General features: G+C 38.6%; 1 protein-coding gene and 1 pseudogene across 1 annotated transcript; one reads left to right on the forward strand and one right to left on the reverse strand.

Annotated features, from left to right (window-relative positions):
• Nucleotides 1-2,774: 2,774 nt before the first annotated feature.
• Nucleotides 2,775-4,534, reverse strand: LOC131914676 (putative olfactory receptor 10D4; annotated as a pseudogene).
• Nucleotides 4,535-13,023: 8,489 nt separating this feature from the next.
• LOC131914243 (olfactory receptor 10G7) lies at nt 13,024-13,959 on the forward strand. The gene has a single exon (XM_059266834.1). The coding sequence runs from the start codon at nt 13,024-13,026 to the stop codon at nt 13,957-13,959; it is 936 nt and encodes a 311-aa protein (XP_059122817.1).
• The last annotated feature ends 7,182 nt before the right edge of the window (nt 13,960-21,141 follow it).

The raw sequence follows: 21,141 nt of genomic DNA on the forward strand, positions 1-21,141 counted from the left end.
ATGGATCTGGATCCTACTGCCTGGGAGCCCCTTAAGCAGATCAAGCTACACAACTATCTTGCTTATGCAGAGGGGCTTAGTTCAGTCCCATGGAGGCTCCACAGCTGTTGGTCTAAAGTTCATGAGTTCCCACTAGTTTGGCTTGGTTGTCTCTGTAGGTTTCCCCATCATGATCTTCATGCCTCTTGCTCATAGAATCCCTCTTCTCTCTCTTCAACTGGACTCCTGGAGTTCAGCCTGGTGCTTGGCTATGGATCTCTGTATCTGCTTCCATCAGTTACTGAATGAAGGCTTTGTGATGACAGTTAGGGTATTTACTGATCTGACTACTGGGGTAGGCCAGTTCAGGCACCCTCTCCACTATTGCTAGTAGTCTAAGCTGGGGTCATCCTTGTAGATTCCTGGGAACTTCCCTAGCAACCAGTTTCTCCCTATCCCCATGATGTTATCCCCTATCATGGTATCTCTTTCATTGCTCTCCCACTCTGTCCCTGTTCCAGCTGGACCATCCCATTCCCTTATGTTCTTATACCCTATCCCCTACTCTCTATTGCCCCACCTCACCCATGGTTTACTCACAAAGATTTCATCTATTTCCCCTTCTCAGAGTGATCCATGTGTCTCTCTTAGGATCCTCCTTCTCAGCTAGCTTCTCTGGAGTTGTGCATTGTAGTCTGATTATCCTTTGCTTTACTTCTAGTATCCACTTACAAGTGAGTACTCACCATGTTTGTCCTTGTGAGTCTGGGTTACCTCACTTAGGATGATATTTTCTAGTTCCACCCATTTGCCTGCAAATTTCAAGATGTCATTTTTTTTTTTACTGCTGAGTAGTACTCCATTGTGTATATGTACCACATTTTCTTTATCCATTCTTGGGTTGAGGAGCAGTGAGGTTGTTTCCAGGTCCTGGCTATTACGAATAATGCTGTTATGAACATAGTTGAGCATGTGTCCCTGTGGTATGATTGAGCATTCCTGGGGTATATGCTCAAGAGTGGGATAGCTGGGTCTTGAGGTATATTGATTCCCAATTTTCTGAGAAACTGTCATGCTGATTTCCAAAATGAGTGTATAAGTTTACACTCCCACCAACAGTGGAGGAGTGTTCCCCTTGCTCCACATCCTCTCCAACATAAGTTTTCATCAATGTTTTTTATCTTAGCCAGTCTGACAGGTATAAGATGGTATCTCAGAATTGTTTTGATTTTGCTGTCTAGTTTCTTGAGTTCTTTATATATTTTGGAGATCAGCCCTCTGTCAGATATGAGGTTGGTGAAGATCTTTTCCCATTCTGTAGGCTGCCATTTTGTCTTATTTTCCATGTCCTTTGCCTTACAGAAGCTTTTCGGTTTCAGGAGGTCCCATTTATTAATTGTTACTCTCAGTGTCTGAGCTACTGTGTTATATTTAGGAAGTGGTCTCCTGTGCCAATGCAGTCAAAACTACTTCCCCCTTTCTCTTATATCACTTTCAGTGTAACTGGATTTATGTTAAGGTCTTTAATCCATTTGGATTTGAGTTTTGTGCATGGTGACAGATATGGATCTATTTTCAAACTTCTACATGTTGACATCCACTTATGCCAACACCATTTTTTGAGGGTGCTTTCTTTTTCCATTGTACAGTTTTGGCTTCTTTGTCAAAAATCAGGTGTTCATAGGTGTGTGGATTAATGTCAGGGTCTTCAGTTTGATTCCATTGGTCCACATATCAGTTTTTAATGCAATACCAAGCTGTTTTTATTACTATAGCTCTATAGTAGAGCTTGAAGTCAGGGATGGTGCTGGCTGCTTTTTTGCACAGGATTAGTTTATCCTGGGTTTTTTGTTTTTCCACATGAAGTTGAATATTGTTCCTTCCAGGTCTGTGAAGAATTGTGTTGGGATTTTGATGGGTATTACACTGAATCTGTAGATTGCTTTTGGTAAGATTGCCATTTTTACTATGTTAATCCTACCTATCCATGAGCGTGGGAGATCTTTCCATTTTCTGATATCTTCTTCAATTTCTTTCTTTGGAGACTTAAAATTGTTGTCATACGGGGCTTTCACTTGCTTAGTTAGAGTTACCCCAAGGTATTTTATATTACTTGTGGATATTGTAAAGGGTGATGTTTCTTTTCTGATTTCTTTCTCAGCTTGTTTACCATTTGTATATAGGAGAGCTACTGATTTTTTTTTAGTTAATCTTGTATTCTGCCATAGTACTGAAGGTGTTTATCAGCTATAGGAGTTCCCTGGTGGAATTTTTGGGGTCACTTATATATACACCATCATATCATCTGCAAATAGTGAAAGTTTGACTTCTTCCTTTCCAATTTGTATCCCCTTGATCTCCTTTTGTTGTCTTATTGCTCTAGCTAGAACTTGAATACTATACTGAATAAATATTGGGGTAGTGGACAGCCTTGTTTGTTCCTGATTTTAGTGGAATCACTTTTAAGTTTCTCTCCATTTAATTTAATGTTAGCTGTGGCTTGCTGTAAATTGCCTTTATTATGTTTAGATATGTTCCTTGTATTCCTGATCTCTCCAAGACCTTTATCATGAAGGGGTGTTGAATTTTGTCAAAGGCTTTTTCAGCATCTAATGAGATGATCATGTGGGTTTTTTTTCTTTCAGTTTTGTTTTTATGGTATATTACATTGACAGATTTTCATATGTTGAACCATCCTTGCATCTCTGGGGTGAAGACTACTTGGTCATGGTGGATAATTTTTTCATGTGTTCTTGGATTCAGTTTGCCAGTAAAAAATAAGGTATCTTTAACTGCTAAATAATATTACATTTTAAGATAATACCCAGTTTCATGTATCCTGAAAGGATGGTAAAACACACAATCTGTTCTAGCGAGGTGTCTGCACATGCCATGAACAACACAACATAAATGTCACAGAAGAAACTGTCCACTTCATTGAGGACACAATAGGATAACTTAAAGATAAGTAATGTGAGGATGCGCCCATGTACAAATTGCCTCTCCCCTGCCAATTGCTCTCTGAGAAGCAGGTACAAACCCTGTGGTTCATGATGGCTATGTATTACATACTTAACAAATGACCACAATTCAGTCATAGGCCTTCACTGTATATAGGAAACACTCAGTACCCAATACCACTTCCCCTCTTCATTGCCATATCCCATTAGCCAACTTAAGGGAGATGCTTGACCAGAGGCCACAGGGCTAACAGAACTCTAGGTAGGTCACCCGCTTGCAGACCTCCTCCACTCTCTTGGTACCCCCCCAAAAAAAAACACTATTCCCAATCCTCCCTCCCCTATTCATTACCCAGTACCAGCCTCCAGCTCAGGAAGAGACTCCCTGATGTAGCAGAGCCAAGCAATCCACCAGAACTCAAGCCCTCAACTAGGACAGAGACCAGAAAAGAAACAGAACCCAAAAAATAAAACACCCATCCAACAAAGCCAAAGCCAGAAATTGGCACCTGACCTATAATCACCACAAACCCAGATGCCTAGACACCAGTGTAAGAACACACTCAACAACAGCAAAGGCAATATGTCACCAACAGAGCCCAGCCATCCCACCATATTCAGCAAGGCCTGAATAGTCTAACACAGCTGAAGTGTTAAGGAAAAGACCTTTGTGATTCTCCTTCTTCCTCAAGATCGTTGGCCACTAGTCCACGAGGGTGAAGGGAGCAGAAACTGGGAACAGGGTTCGGACAGCTGTGGATACAATGGAGACAGCCTCCCGGGACATGACTTCAGTGAGACAACTCAACTTAGTTCCAGAGTATACGAACTGGGGTTGGGAATGTAGCTGAGGAGTCATCTAATTTGCATCAAACAGCACGTGCCTGTCATCAAGCTGGGTTAGTGGCAGCATGGCCTTATGAAAATAGCTAGAGCATGTTACTTAACTACCGTGTTGTCAGCAGGGGAAGAGCGTTTGCAGGGAGCTATGTCAAGGAGCTATGCCTGCATTCAGGCTTTGAGACAATTTTCAGATAAGGTTGGTCCTCCGGGCCTAGAGACATTCTCCAGATAAAGGCAGGTAGAGAGCAAGACATATCTCACTGGAAAAAGAGTCCCTCATGTTATTGAGCTTGGAGAGGGCTGCCAGGTCATGACAGACTGCAACCGCTGACTAGCAAGACCTCCCAACAGACCGTAAAACCAACTTTATGAAGATGACAAATATCTTTTAAAAAGAAGTGAATAAATCCCTTAAAGAAAGCCAAGAAAAAACAAACAGTTGAAACAAACATGATAAGAAGAGCTGGAAGGCTCAGCTCTATAAGAGATGGTACAGCCCTGCCTCATTAAGTAGGGCATCATCTTGAGAGAAATCACTAATCAAAATATGTCAAACACTTCCAGGAAGAAATAGATGGGGATGTGGAGATTGGGGGAAGCCAGGATGGTGAGGAAGATAAGCAGGTTCCCCAACAAGGCGAAGATATAGAAGACCAGGAACAGGACAACAATAGGGCTAACATGTTCTCTAGCCCTTCACTGCTGGAAACTCCCAGCAGGATGAACTCTGTCACAAAGATGTAGTTCCTCATGCTCATGGGACAGCAGGCCTGGAGAAGTAAAGCAATGTTGTCCATGAGTGACTGAGAACAGCTATCTAAGGCCGTGGTTGCAAATGGAATAAGGCCAGTGAGGGGAAGGGGACCAGTGATGAATCTGCCCTTGAATTCAAGTACTGCTTCACATTCAGCCTCAGTTTTCCCAAACAGGAATCTAGTTTGTAGTTGATAAATATGTTACAATAATCACCTCTTACCACAAATTTCTACCTCTGGTTTATCAGGAATCATGCCTGCTACTTAATTTCTATGAGTTTTTCTGGGGGAAGGGGGTCAGGTGACAACTAAAGTTTAATATCAGACAACTCATAGTTTGTTCATCATTAATCAGCTACTCAGAAATGGGATTTTCACCTAACCAGAAATTATACATATATATAATTTTTAAATATTGTAATATATTTATATAAATGTGTATTTAACTACTTTTCAAAATATTCTCTGCATTCCTCACCATTTATATGTAATAGAAAAGTTTGCAATTTGTCAATTTTTACTTATAATCCTCCCACACAGATACAAAAAGAGAATAGGGTCCAGGAGGAGCACTGTTCATGGGGATAGAAGTACCTTGACACTCTACCCTCAGGTTTTGCTTAGAAGCTATAGAACTCATTAATTGAAAATTGCAGTAGCATTATCGTTACTTAAATGTAGCAACCAGTATAAGTATTATATAATCCTAAAGACTAACTTGAATTGTGATTTCTGATCCCCAATTTCTTCTCAAGTTTTGTACTACATTTTATCTTAATCCTTCATGTGGTGCCACAATATGTAACTGACCTTCCTTTTCTGTGATCACATTTATCTACAAGAAATAATCTGATAATTCTATTCACACTGTGTTATAAAATTGTTACTCTGATCATTTCCTGCTTTATTTCACTTTGACCTGTATAATCGCTTTTTCCCTGGATAAAAATCTCAGTAAGTGTCAGTACTGTCAAGACTGAAGACGTGAAGGAGGCAGGAATTCTGACTCTCATCCCTGTCCTCTGCGGAATAGCCAGAGCCTCTGTGGTAATACAATGAGACCCCACCACAAATGTAGTCACAACAGACAAACACTTCTTTGCAGTGCAAAAGCAACTAAACCTCCTGCATGTGAGACAGAAGTAAAGGTGATAATGCAGCTGTAATAAATGTTGCAAACGGGATAAGAGATGAAATCTGAGCATCTGTGGGACTATTAATGAACAGAGTAAATCACACAGATTTTTAAAAAGTGCTATTCAGACTCTAAATCGTATTTTATTTTCATAAACTGGAAAATTTTTAAACTATTTTGTAAACTGGGAGTTACTAGAAGTTACTAAACTCTCCTTTTAATCTGTACCTTTCTGTTTCTAAATAAACTCACAATGCTAAGTGGTAGTTGTCTATGGCATACTGCTCTGGGCAAAGTCCAACATATAAATTACCTGACTACACTTTCAAGATCCTTCTCCTCATCCCCACAATACCTCCCCTGCACATCTCTTCTCAAGAAAACATCTGAAGCCATGACTTTAATCCCCATGCTTAGGAGGCAGAAGCAGGAGGATCTTTGCAAGTTCAAAGATCTGATCTACATAGTAAGTTCCGGCCAGTCATGGCTACATATTAAGACCATATCTCAAAAAAATAATAAAATGAAGTAAGTGTTAAAAGGATCTGATATCACTCCAGTGAAAAACATCCAAAACAAGTTCTCATTCAGAATGAAGAATTCTTTGAAAAAGTACTGAATTTCTGTGGAGTTTCTTGTGATGTCATTGATGTCCCGCTGGCTCCTACAATCAATCCTTCCTTCCTCTCTTCAGCAGGATTCCCCAAACCCATCATAACGTGGGGCTGTGGGTCTCTTCATCTGTTTCCATCAGTTACTGAAGGAAGGCTCTCTGATGACAATTGGAGTAGTCACCAATCTGGTCACAGGAGATGGCCAGTTCAGGCTATATATCCACTATTGCCAGGAGTCTTAGCTGGGGTCATCCTTGTAGATTCCTGGGAGATTCCCTTGAGTCAGGTTTCTAGTCCCTTCCATTTGCTCTCAGATTTCCTGATGTCATTGTTTTTAACAACTAACCAGGCTCATAGGAACTCACAGAGTCTGAACCAACAACCAGGGAGCCCTCTACATATATGTGACAGTTGTGCAGCTTGGTCTAGTTGTGGGACTCCTAACAATGGGAGCAGGGACTGTCCCTAGTGCTTTGTTGGCTCTTGGGAACCTATTCCTCATACTAGATTGCTTTGTCTAGCCTAAATACAAGGGAAGACACTTAGTCTTACTGAAACTTGATATGCCATGCTTTTTTGATACCCATGGGAGGCCTGCCCCTTTCGGAACAGAAACTGAGAAGGAGTGGATTGTGGGGGGAGGGGAGGAGAGGAGGGATGGGAAACTAAAGTAGATAGATAGATAGATAGATAGATAGATAGATAGATAGATAGATAGATAGATAGATGATAGATAGTATTGAATTTCCATGAAAGCAGACTTCCAATAGAACTTTTTGAACCATCTCTCAAGAAACAAAGAGCCATTCTTTAGCAAAGATGGAAGACTAGATGCTTCATTCAATCCAAATTCTAAAATGTTATTATAAACCTCTTATGAACTTTTGAATTTACTGTCCAAGCACTTATTAATAATTTTGAAAATTACTAACCCTTTGAAATAAGCTGGATATATAACAAGGATGAGTGTGTGGTCTGTGTCTTGGATTCAAAAGGAGAAAATGCAAATCTTGTCTTTAGCCTCTGTGCAGTCCCATCTTATTCAAAATAGGAGTTTGTCTTAGAAACACATCCTGCTACCCTAGAAACTTGAAAAAAAACCCATCTCTCTTCCACATTAAATGTGTTCTCCTGCAGCTATTTCATGTCTGGAGTTCTGATTGCTTCTGCTAACCCTTGTTCTGTTTATATGACTCTCTCCCCCTTAGCCTCCTCTGTCCTGTGGGGCATGCTTTGCACTGTGGTCATTTCACCTGCACAAACAAGGAGAGGAGAATCCTAGCACATGCAAGAGAATTGTTTTGTTTTGTTTTGTTTTTCGAGAGAGGTTTCTCTGTGTAGCTTTGTACCTTTCCTGGAACTCACTCTGTGGCCCAGGTTTGCCTCGAACTCACAGAGATCTGCCTGGCTCTGCCTCCCGAGTGCTGGGATTAAAGGCATGGACCACCACCACCCTGTGGAAGAGAATTCTTATACATGGCAAGTTCCAAGACCTATCAGTAACTCCTCACTGAGGACACAATGGAGGGGAGGCATGTTGGGAATAAAATTGTATGTGTGTGTATTAAGGGTGGTGTGTGTGTGTGTGTGTGTGTGTGTGTGTGTGTGTGTGTGTGTCTGTGTGTGTGTCTGTGTATATGTGTGTATCTGTGTTCACAAAACTGGCTTGTAGAAGGAAGATTGAAGACGTGGAATCAGAAAAATTCTTTGTTTGCAAATCCAGTCTTTTTTTTTTTAATTTTTATTTTGCAATACAATTCAGTTCTACACATCAGCCACGGATTCCCTTGTTCTCCCCCCTCCCGCCCCCCTCACCTTCCCCCCAGCCCGCCCCCCATTCCCATCTCCTCCAGGGCAAAGCCTTCCCCGCAGACTGAGATCAACCTGGTAGACTCAGTCCAGGTAGGTCCAGTCCCCTCCTCCCAGGCCGAGCCAAGCGACCCTGCATAGGCCCCAGGTTTCAAACAGCCAACTCATGCAATGAGCACAGGACCCGGTCCCACTGCCTGGATGCCTCCCAAACAGATCAGGCCAATCAACTGTCTCACCCACTCAGAGGGCCTGATCCAGTTGGTGACCCCTCAGCCATTGGTTCATATTTCATGTGTTTCCGTTGGTTTGGCTATTTGTCCCTGTGCTTTATCCAACCTTGGTCTCAACAATTCTCGCTCATTACCTTCCCCTTCAACTCATCATGCATAAGCATTTCTATTATTTAGTTCCCCAAGTCCCATGTGTAGAAAATTTGGCCCTCGATCAATGACACTATGTAGAGGTCAACATTTAAGAAGGCAGAGCCTAGTTTGAAGGAAGCAGTCACTAGGGGTGTGACCAGGAAGGGTATATTAGCACCTGAACCACTCTTTTGCCTTCTCACCATTTGAGGCGAGCAGTCACAATTGCTATTTCTGACCAAAGAGATCAGCCATGCCACAGTCACAAAGCAATGAAATCATATGACCATAGAATAAAATGTCTGAAACAATAAACAAAAGTAAATCTTCCCTCCTTTACAGTTTATCAACTTCGCTATTTTGTCCCAGCAATGGAAAGCTAATACAACATATCAATGTATAAATGTCTTCAAAATATAATGTTAAGTAAAACAAACTATGTATGTTTTGATGCTGCCTTATAATTACACATAATTAAATTTCAAAAAATGCACATTTTAACTATATAAAATAACAATGCCTTGAAAAGAAATTGTAAATCACAATAAAGAACTCCTAAGAATGGATGAACAAAGACAAGTGAGGTCAAAATGGAAACAAAAGGCAAGTGGAGATGAGGTGCCCAATGATTGTTAGTTCATAATAAATATGAACTGTGTAGGTATGCTTATAAAATTTTATCCATATGCTTGTCATATGATTATATAAAGAAAGTGACAAAAATAGATATACTGTAGATTTCATATCCTGGTCCACACACTAACAGGGTTTATATTTAATCAACCAGCCCAAGTGAATAATAAACTGGACCAAAATGCATAAAAACAGGTGCTTTCAGATCCGGGAAAAGTGCAGACAACCAAAATTTCTGAGGAAGGAAAATTTAGGAGCTGAACACTTTTGTTTCAAAGAATGGATTGTGGTGTCAGGGGTCTTACATAGAGAACAAGCAGACAGCATGATCATCTAAAGAAAAATTAATCTGATGCATTATCCTAAATCAGTGAGTTTAGCTGAACTGCAGGATACAATACTGAGATAAAACATCTATTATCTTTCTACATGCTAAAATTATCACTTAAAATATCAAGACCGGAAATAATTATAAATCTGGGAAGATGAGCTAGGTCTGAGCACTGAAATCAATGCATTGTTGAAAGATATAAAAGACATATGTGGTACTCATGGGTCAGACACGATGCTTATAAAATGTTGGTTCTCCCATAATTACTCTGTATGTTCAATGCAATACTGACTAAAACCTAAACAGATCTGTTTGTAGAAATTAGAAAGCTGATTCCAAAATAACATAGAAGTGCAAAGAACATTGAATAGCAAAAGTCATTGTTTAAAAACCAAACATTCAAGGAGGAACACTGGCAGAGCAAGTCCAATAATGAAATGGTTGCTAAATACAGGCACGTGGAGTTCTGTCCTTATCTACTCATTTGCAGAGCATCAGAAGACGACACCATCACGTGGGAATGGTCTGGGTGGTGTGGGGCATTATCTTATATAAAGTCTACAAGTAAAGAATTATATTTAAGTTTAATTTTATTTATCATTACCATCATCATTGTGTATGTATGATGTGTATGAGAAGGTATACGTGCCATGCTGGACTTGTGAAGGTCAGAGGACAATTCTGAAGGCCAGTTCTCTCCACCTTTATGTAGGTCCTAGGGATCCCACTCAGGTTGCCAAGATTGTATAGCAAGCATATTACCTAATGAGCCATCTCACTTGCCTGAGTGCAGAATTCTTGATGATGCCAGGAGCTCTAGTTTGTTTATCACATAGATTCTCACTGTATTGTGAAGGAGAGTCCAAAAAATGGATAATTCTTTTCTTCTTGCTGAAAAGATCAAACTCATTCAATGCCATCATTGAGATCCTCTTGATAGAAAACCTATACTGAACAGGATGTGCATCTCTCATGAGAATAAAATACCAAAACTGCTTGAATTTAATAATGTAATATTAAGATATGCTAAGCATAACTAAACTGACAGTAATTTTTAAAATAAACTTTCTAAAAATTGTGGTGGTTTTACATAGATAAAATATATCTTAATTTAAGTAGACACCAAATGTTAGAAAATTGAGTGTTCCGGTAGTTTGTCAGGAACGTTCATTTAAGGGGCTTCCAGTATTCAAAACTCTTCCACAGAGAGGAATACTAAGAATCTATAGGTGCCAGCATTGCTTTTAGCACAGTGTGGGCTTTGGATTGCTTTTTATTTTTATGAGAACCCTTTCCCTAGTAATTAAGACATGCATTAATTCCAGGAGGAAACATCTTCTTTTTCTTTAGTTTCATTAATTCATGTGAAAACAAACAAACAAAAAAAAGCACTTTCACATATAAAATGCAAACATGTTTTAAACGTAAAGAAGGAATAAAGGCAGAAGTTCCAAAGAAATCTCTGAGCCAGCAAATGTGAGATAACATCGATTTCTGGAGGGAAGCCCTGGAGAGGAGTGGTTTAATTAGTAAGCTGCGTCTCTAGGAACCACCACCTGAGTATTCCTGGAGCCTAGAAAAGTTAAAGATTCATCAAAGAGATTTGTAGCCGCTACAGAGAATTGCCCCCTAGGGCATAAAAGTCCTTATTTTCCACTTGTGAAATCACAGAAGAAATCTAGGACAAATATTAATCATTCCCTGCAGAAGTCTTGAAGATAGACTTTGATGGTTATTCATTACATTTTGGCAAAATAAAAAGGTCAAAAGAATGATGGCCTATCAAAGCAGAACCAGCTTACACACATGCATTTGGCTAGAATTATCAACATTTATAATAATGTTGAAATATGCTTGCCTATGAAGAATCTAGGGCCAAAATATTATCTCCTGAAATATCAACCCAATCTTAAACTCTATTTCAAAAGGATCTTGTTTCTACAGTTTTTCTTCTTGTTTTTAACCATGCAGGGGAATAACGGCTACTACTCATCAAGGATATGGAGCTTCTATAAACCTTAATATCTGCCTCGTGATCCAAAAAGAACTCCACAATTGGTAAGCAGCCAAAATTGTCTAAACTCGACATTTCATTCCTGGCTGGTCACACTGGAAAGTCTATGATTTATTTAAAGCAGAAACTCTTGGATTCTTCAGTCTTCTTAAAGTCAGTTTACAATGCCTTAGTTGTGACTTAGCTAACACTGCATAGTTTAATAAAGGTCTGTTATATAATGCATCAGTCAATTAAGTTCTTTCCCTGTACACCATAGCATTACATCTCTGAACAATGAACACAGCGCAAGGTGACTTCCACACAGGAAGGCTGTCTGTGATAGCAAGGCAAAGGTGACAAACACAGAACTATCCTAATAACTGAGTCAGTGACACTCCTTTTTAATTGGCTAGGTCTAGATTTCTGGCTAGATTTCTATTGAGGTTCCATGAATTTTCACTACTTTTTAAATTTAACTGTATCATTTATGAGACACCAGTCTGCTCTTCGAAGAAAAAAAATTGTCTTATCTCTGAAATAATATATATCCTACAAACAAACAAAAATAATTTCAGACTGTGTATACAGTTTGTATGTTTAGATTTCATAGCAAAATATGTTATTATATTTAATTCAGACCTGATAATCAAAGATGAGACATGTTTAGTTCTCTTGACAACTTAAGCACAATTTTTCATGAACATTTCAAAATGCACAGAGATCATTTGATCACACTTCCATAGAATAAACACTAGCTTAAATTCCTGGACCCAACCAGATCCAGCATTATTTCTGTGATAAATAAGAAAGGATGGAGGAAATGTGCTCTGACCATTACTGTACTAGTTTTCAGCTCTTCTTATGACCAGAAAGGCAGGACACAGGAAAAAAGGCAGAGTCTCTGTAATACAAAAAAAATTGTAGGCACACACATTTGCTCCTGGTATCTTACCAGAGAGCATCCAGAAGGAAGGTTGCTGTCATTTTCTCATTCAAATGCAATTTTTTGTTTGTTTGTTTTTTTGTTTTTCGAGAAAGGGTTTCTATGTGTAGCTTTGCGCCTCTCCTGGAACTCACTTGGTAGCCCAGGCTGGCCTCGAACTCACAGAGATCCGCCTGACTCTGCCTTCCAAGTGCTGGGATTAAAGGCGTGCGCCACCACTGCCCAGCTTCAAATGCAATTATTTAATGATCAAACGGGGAGAATGAATGACTGAAGGTGTGTGTGTGTGTGTGTGTGTGTGTGTGTGTGTGTGTGTGTGTGTGTGTTTATACATGCACAAGCACCCACACGTGTTAAAGGAAAGGAAAGAAGGATATTAGAATGATGGTTGGTGTTGGGAGAAGTTTAACAGCACTAGTTATTACTTGAGCATGATTATTCTAATTTTATAAAACCAAGAATACTAATTTTGATCCTCTTGTTAAAAGTCAATCATTTCATGTAAATTTTACATTCTTTTCATATGGCTAACAGGGATATGGCTGGCATAAGCAAGCAATCATTCATTTGAACTGAATGTCTATATCAAATATAATAAAACAATTTACATTTTGTGTTCTTCATCAGTGAAAATTCAATGGCCATATTTCATATGAAGACATGTCAAACATGAGCCTAGTGACGACGTTCTTCCTCTCAGGTATTCCCCATGCACCAGTCCTGGACACCACGCTCTTTGCAATCTTCCTGGTGATTTACATTCTCACTGTGCTAGGCAACTTCCTCATCCTGACGGTGATCAGGGTGGATTCCCACCTCCACACACCCATGTACTACTTTCTCACCAACCTCTCCTTTATTGACATGTGGTTCTCCACAGTCACAGTGCCTAAAATGCTGATGACTTTGGTGTCCCCAGGGGGCGGGGCCATCTCCTTCTACAGCTGTGTGGCACAGCTCTACTCCTTCCACTTCCTGGGTAGCACTGAGTGTTTCCTCTATACAGTCATGTCCTATGATCGCTACCTGGCCATCAGTTACCCACTCAGGTACAGCAGCATGATGAGCGGGAGAGTGTGTGCCCTCCTGGCTGCTGGCACCTGGCTCACTGGATCCCTGCACTCTGCTGTCCAGACGTCGCTGACCTTCCGTTTGCCCTACTGTGGACCCAACCAGATTCAGCATTATTTCTGTGATGCTCCTCCCATCCTCAAGCTGGCCTGTGCAGACACCTCAGCCAATGAGATGGTCATCTTTGTAAACATTGGTGTGGTGGCCTCAGGCTGCTTTCTGCTGATTGCTCTGTCCTATGTGTCTATTGTCTGTTCCATCCTGAGGATCCGCACCTCAGAGGGCCGACACAGAGCCTTCCAGACCTGTGCCTCGCACTGCATCGTGGTCCTCTGTTTCTTTGGCCCTGGGATCTTCATCTACCTGAGGCCAGGCTCCAGGGATGCTGTGGATGGAGTTGTGGCCGTTTTCTACACTGTGCTGACACCTTTACTCAACCCTGTTGTGTACACCCTGAGGAACAAAGAAGTGAAGAAAGCCCTGTTGAAATTAAAATATGGGTCAGTATTTACTCAGGGTAAATAATCAAGTAAAGAATATGCTTAATGTCTTCAAAATCTCTGATTAAATTATGCTTCCAATGTGGCGATGAGAATTTCAAAAGAGCACTTCAAATAGCGAACCCTAACTTCTAATGAAGTAACTGATAATTTTTCACTCCTTGGTAAACACTTGTACGAATCCCACAGAAAATCCCTGTGAGTGTGGTCTCAGCAGAAGGGACACACTGCTGCTTTGTTTTGTGTTCTGAGAAAAACAACTTAATTTTACTACCTATACAAATATTTTCAAGAATTGCAATCCAGTGTCATATTCCTACCGTATGCTTTATTCAAATGAATCTCCTTCTTTGTGTGTTTTATACACTTCATAATAAAAATTATATATAATACAGTTCACTAAAAAACATGGTATGCTTATGAAGAAATTGATGTATTAGGAAAGACTTAACAAAACAGTTTTATTCCCCAAACTGTCTTTATTCCCTTTCAGGAGGTAAAACAATTGTAGATTTTAACATTTTTAATACTCTGACAACTATGAGATCTATATCCATGAATGTGACATATACATTGTATGTTTCCTATTGGTTACTGATAACAGCTATCAGCTGTCCTCTGGAAAATTCCTGACATTTTGTCCAAATTCCAAGTGTCCATTTCAGAAATCTTAAATTTTATTCTGTAAAAACGTAAGGACAGACATTAAGTGTAAAAAAAAAAAAAATGTCCTTAGAGAAAAAGGATCAAAAGTATTCATTGAGTTTATTCTCCAATTTATACAGATTCTCATATAATTATGCTAGTTCTGCAAGCCACGTTTATTTGATTTAAAGTATAAATTGTAATTTGGATACTTCGTAAGAAGCAAGATTTGCACCATAAGTCCCACAATCAATTGTACACATATATACAGAAAGTGGGAATTGTATTTCCTAAAAATGTTTCATGTACATGTCACATGCATCCTCTTAATGCAATACATGCCACCCTTTCTAGCAGATGAGGAAGGTGGAGCTGGAACACTAACATGAAGTGTACCAAGACTCCTAATATTTGTTTCAACTGCATTTCAGAGGTATTTGAGAAAGAATAAGCTATGCTAGCTTGCCATGGCTTCCTTGAATAAGCTGTGACACTGTGCTGAGAATAAAATCCTGCTAATTCTGGTAGCCTGGCACACAACATTCATAAAGTCCTGACCTATGCACAAGGTTATGCAATGGCAAGGGCCCACCATATAACTCATCTCATTTTGCAGGGTCAAAAGGCAATGCACAGAAGCACTTATCCACTGGGATGACTTTATTCTAACCCAGAATTTCTACCATTGGACTGTCTTGTTTTTATTTATCTGTTTGTTGTTTGTAAGATAACATCTCACTGTGTGGCTCAGGTTGACTTTGAACTTTCAGTTCTCGTGTCTCAGCCTGTAAGTTACAGCTGTGCACCACCACAATGTGCCCAGTGATAACTATTAATTAGTATATGACACTCTCTTTGAAAATGTCCCCCTAGTTTACCAGGAAGAGAATAAGGCACGCTTAGGTTTTATAAATTTTTCCCACAGTGTAAAAGGCATTACAGCAAACTGTAAATTTTATAGTTAACCTCTTAAAGCAGGCCAGCTGGAGCCTCCCTCTGGTTCTATCGGGACGAGCAACCTTGGCTGTCTGTCCAGTTAGATACAGGTCCCTGTCAACTAATATGCCTAGTCTGGATGTTGACGTTACTAAGGAATTAAAAGAAATGTAGAATGCTTTAGCTGGGGTCTCTAGTGACCAATTTTTGTCTCCTCAGAATTAGAGGATTCAAGCACAATGTAATTTGGCATACAAATCAAAAGCTCTGTGAATTGAGGGCATAACACATAAACTTTATGCGCGGTATATGAAATTTTCATTAAAAACCACACAGTTAACAAATGCCTTTGTCACTTATATGTGCAAATCATCACCTTTCTTGGATGTAGATGACAAACCTCCTGACCTCATCTTTGCAGGACACCCTGGGTTTACCATGCCGTCTCATATATACTTTGTAACATTCTAAAACCCACCATTTTTTCATTGTGCCCTGGAGCTCCAGAACATGCCTTAAATCTCGGTGTCTTCTGTTCCTGAGATGTAGATGTCACTTAATTAAAGTAATTGAAGAAATTGCTGCATTGTTTAATTACAGAGAAAATAGGGCTGAACTGATGAACACAAGTATCAGCACTGAGATTATTATGTTACTCTAACCTTTAAGGATATGAGTCCCTACGTGTTATCCAGTTACTACTTACAATTTTAAATCCTTTTCCATTGTTAATTAGCCCAGAACACACAATTCCAGAAAAATCCATCAGATGTGTCATAAAACACACCCATACCAAATACAGATTTACCTGGAAATGGTGTCCCTGGTTACTGGCGTCTGTGGATACTTTTATAGTTTGATGCTTCAAGAGATATTAATTTGAGAAAAACTTCCAAGTAAATAGAACAAAATATGGTAGACTATGGTCAAAGATCATCTGAAGTTTCAACGTTGTGTATGTCGACTGCAAGCCAACACTGGCTGTTGTGGTGGTGTTTGTAATTTTCTTCTGAAATTTCCTTTGAAAATCGTACTGACAGCTCTTCAGAGCACTAATAAAGACACACACATTTGTAAAATTACGTTATCCTGGTAATGTAAGTAGTTTATTATTAATTTTAAAGGTCCGTTATTTTGTCTTTCAGAGCTTTTACCAGCGGTTTATGCCCTCTTTCCTCCCTCATCTCCTCGGTTTTTTTCTTTATCCCTTGCTCTATTTTTCAGTTGCATGAAGGTGTCAGCTCTGAAGAGAGTTGAGGACAGAAATTGTACGTTTCACGTTACATTTTTTGAGGTAGTAATAACAAGAAAAAATTAAATTACTATGAATATAATCATATATACAGGCAAAAATCATATCACATATATAAGCATAACTACACAAAAGTATGTTCTTTCTTAAGTCAATGATTACTGTTGCTCACTGATGTTACTCTGACCTGCAAGAAAGAAGTAATCTGGAAGTTGTCTAAAAGCAGCATAGCATAAAAGATAGTGTATTGAATTTGGTACCAGATAGTATGGGATCAAAGCTTGACCATATTCCTTACTTGTCATGCCCATTCAGATGACAGCACCTATCAGAATTTCTCCTAAAGATTAAATGGAGATAATCCAGTTGAAGTATATAATATTTCACAATTCAATACTGTCTATGGTTTTCTTTTTTGAATGTTAATTTGATATATTTTAATGTTATATAAACTTCATTAATAGTTATATTTGTTGCAAAGTTAATAAATATGGGTATATAAAATAAATAAAGATAATTAACTGGACATAAAAATGGCTGAATTGAGCCAGGTGTGGTGGCACATGCCTTTAATTCCAGCACTTGGGAGGCAGAGGCCGGTGGATCTCTGTGAGTACAAGGTCATCCTTGTCTATAAATTGAGTTCCAGAACAGCCAGGGCTGTTACTAGAGAAACTCTGTCTCAAGAAATCAAAAAGAGAAAAAAAATGGTTGAGTTGTAAATAATTATATTTATTAAGGCAATTTATCAGTAATCAAAAGAACTTACATTTCTGCCTCCTTAAAAATACCGTTTAACTGTCAGAGAAAGTACAGACAACTGTGATTCCAACCAGCAAAAAAGTTGTACACACCAAAGGAAACACTCCAGAAAATGACAACCCTGGACTGAAAGAAACATTTGCAGGTCATCTTTTTGATACAGAGTTGCTATCCAAAATAGACCATTCAAAACACTTAATATGGTATGTGTATAAGTACATAAATATTGCATGCATGTGTGAGAGATGAGTCTCCAAAGAGAGACTTGAATATTTTCCAAACAATTCATATGAATTGCCAAGATGTATGCCTTCAATATCACTAATCATCAAGAAAACACAAATCAAGCCATTAATGTGAAATGGTAGATATTACCAAAACTCAAAAATCTAGTCCATTACATGGAAATGACTACAAGAACAAGGTTGGTCCATTCTACTTTTCATACATTTTATCACTTTTTATCTTATCTAGCATTATTTATCTATTTTTAAAGTTTAATTTCTTGAGTTTTTTTGAAAGTATCATACAATACTGTTGCTGTGGGATATCTTTCTGTATGCTGTGAATATGTGTGCCTCTCATTGGATAATGAATAAAGCTTCATTGTGTAGTTGATATATTGTGCACCCCAGTAAACTTATCTGAGGGTCAGAGAACAGAACAGCCATAATATTAAACACGGAGATTAGGCAGTGGTAGCACACGCCTTTAATCCTAGCATTCCAGAGGCAGAGATACATCTGGATCCCTGTGAGTTCAAAGCCACACTGGAAACAGCCAGGCATGGTGACTCACGCCTTTAATCCCAGGAAGTAATGGCAGGAAGCAGAAAGGTATATAAGGCGTGAGGACCAGGAACCAGAGCTTGGTTAAGCTTTTAGGTTTTTGAGCAGGAGTTCAGCTGAGATCCATTTGGATGAGGACTCAGAGGCTTCCAGTCTGAGGAAACAGGATCAGCTGAGGAATTGGCCAGGTGAGGTGACTGTGGCTTGTTCTGCTTCTCTGATCTTCCAGCATTCATCCAATAACTGGCACCAGGTTTGTTCTTATTAATAAGACCATTTGAGATTCATGCTACATTATTGGCCTATGGCAGGGCAGGATGGAACCAGGCAGGAAAATCCAAAAGAGATAGTGAAAGAAGAAGGGTGGAGTCAAGGAGTCGCCAGCCCACCACCAAAGTTGCAACAAGATGCCAGCAGACTGGTAATGCCACAGCCATGTATGGATTAATAGGAATGGTTTAATTTAAGATGAAAGAGCTAGCTAGCAAGAAGCTAAAGCCATAGGCCATACAGTTTATAATTATATAAGCCTCTGAGTGATTATTTTATAAACAGGTATGTGACCGTCTGTGGGAGAGATTTGTCCAGACTGCTGGGCAAGGCAGGAGTGGAGAAGTTTTTGGCTACCTACTTATTGTATATACTTCACTTACACTCTTTCTCTCCTCTCTAAATCCTCCTATGCCTCCCTAACACTTTTTCAAATTAATGACCTCTTTTTCATTATTATTACATATAACAATACATGTTTTATGATTTTACTTTTCTTTTCTAATTTTTACATATATGTGGGCATACACACATGTATATCTTTTTACCGTTGCTCATATGTACATGTTTAAGACTGACCAATTGTGACTGGATAACTTATCAGGGAGCTCATCCCTGAAAAAAAACAAAATCTTCCCCTCACAGTAAACATCGATTTCCTGTAACTCTTCACCTTGGAGGAGGGGGTCTTTATGAACGTCCCCTATCCACATTGGCGTGCCAACAGCTGTTGTCATTGTAAAGATCTTGTTTAAGCAACCATATTATGGAGATCCATGGTAGCAGCTTGCCTGCCATATCCAAAAGACACTAGCTTGTCAATTATTGGTCTTAATTCCTGAGTAAACGGAATTCTACTCAGAAAGTTCTTTCCTACACCTATGTCTTTTAGGGTACTGTATGTGTATATATATATATATATATAATTTTGAGATTATAATATAATTATTATTACATTATAACACTTTTCTTTCCTCCAGCTCCTCCCATGTATAACTACTTCACTCTTTAAATCTATGACTTCTTTTTCTTTAATTGTTGTTCCATGTATAATATATATTTACATATATACAAAGAAATATATATGTATATATTCTTCTCAGTCCATATAATGATGTGTGTGTGTGTGTGTGTGTGTGTGTGTGTGTGCGTGTGTGTTTTCATATCTAACCATTTGGTATTGGATAACCAATTGGTGTGCTATTTCCTGGGGTGACATAGCATTCCTTATTGGCATGTATTTCTTTACATAGGGTTGAGGTCTTATGTACTTTCCCCATTCCACATTAGTAGGTCTGTTGGTGTCATCCTTCTTAATGTTGGATGTGAATTCATCATGCACATCATTTATTGTGTTGAGGTACGTTCCCTCTCTATTTAGGAATTTTATCATAAAGACATGTTGAGTTTTGTCTGAATTTAATCATAAAAGCATGGCTGAATTTTCTGTATCTATTGAAAAGATCATGTATGTTTTTACTTTAAGTAAGATCATGTAAGTTTTTACTTTAAGTCTATTTATGTGATCTATATGATGATTTATGTATGTTGACTATCCCTGAACATCTAGGATAAAAAAAAATTGATTATGTTGGATGATCCTTTTTATATAGCCGGAATTCAATTTGAAAGTATTTTTATGAGAATTTTTAATCTATGTTTAATAAGAATATTGAACTATAGTTTTTTTCTTTTTATTTTTAATGTGTTTTACATGGTATGGGTATAAGAGTAACACTGATTTTACAGAAGGAACTCTTCTGATTCTTGTCTTTTTAATAATTTAAGAAGTATTGGTCATAGATCTCTTTGAAGTCTGGCAGAATATTGCTAAGAGTCCATCCGAGCCTGGACATTTCTCAGTACAATGCATTTTATTGCTGTTTTTAACTTAATGAAGTATAGGTTTGTCAAGGTCTCCTAATATTTTAAATTTTTTTGGTGTCTATCATTTCTGACTCTGTTAATTTAGATTGTATCTTTCTTATGGTTAGCTGGGCCAAGCTCTGTCAATGTTTACCTTTGTATTGCACCAGCTCTTAGATCTGTTGAATCTTTGTGTTGTTTTCTTTGTTAGTTTTCATTGAGTTCTGCTCTGATTTCTGTTATGTCTTCCTATCTGCTCGGTTTAGGTTTGGTTTGTTTGTGTTTTCTTTTCCCAAATTCTTGAGTTGTATCATTAAGTCATTTATCCATGCTCTCTGATTTTTTCCTCTTTTTAAAATTATTTCAATTTTCTTTCTTTCTCTCTTTTTTCTCTGACTCTACATATTCTTTCCTCTCCGGCAACTTCTCTCATGTATTTTTAGATCTTTTTAATGTAGGCACTTAGAGCTATACATTTCCCTCCTAGGACAGCTTTTAAACTGTCCCGTGGGTATTATTGTGTTGTGTTTTGATTTTCACTTAATTCCATGATGTTTCTTGATATCTTATTTTACCCACTTACAATTCAGTAATGTGGTAGTCAGTCTCCAGGGGTTTGTGTAATGAGTAGAGATTCTTTTGATTCTCTACTATTGATAACTATTGATTCTAACCTTTATTGTATTGT

This window comes from Peromyscus eremicus, chromosome 7 (genome assembly GCF_949786415.1).
Source record: "Peromyscus eremicus chromosome 7, PerEre_H2_v1, whole genome shotgun sequence".
Classification (NCBI taxonomy): domain Eukaryota; kingdom Metazoa; phylum Chordata; class Mammalia; order Rodentia; family Cricetidae; genus Peromyscus; species Peromyscus eremicus.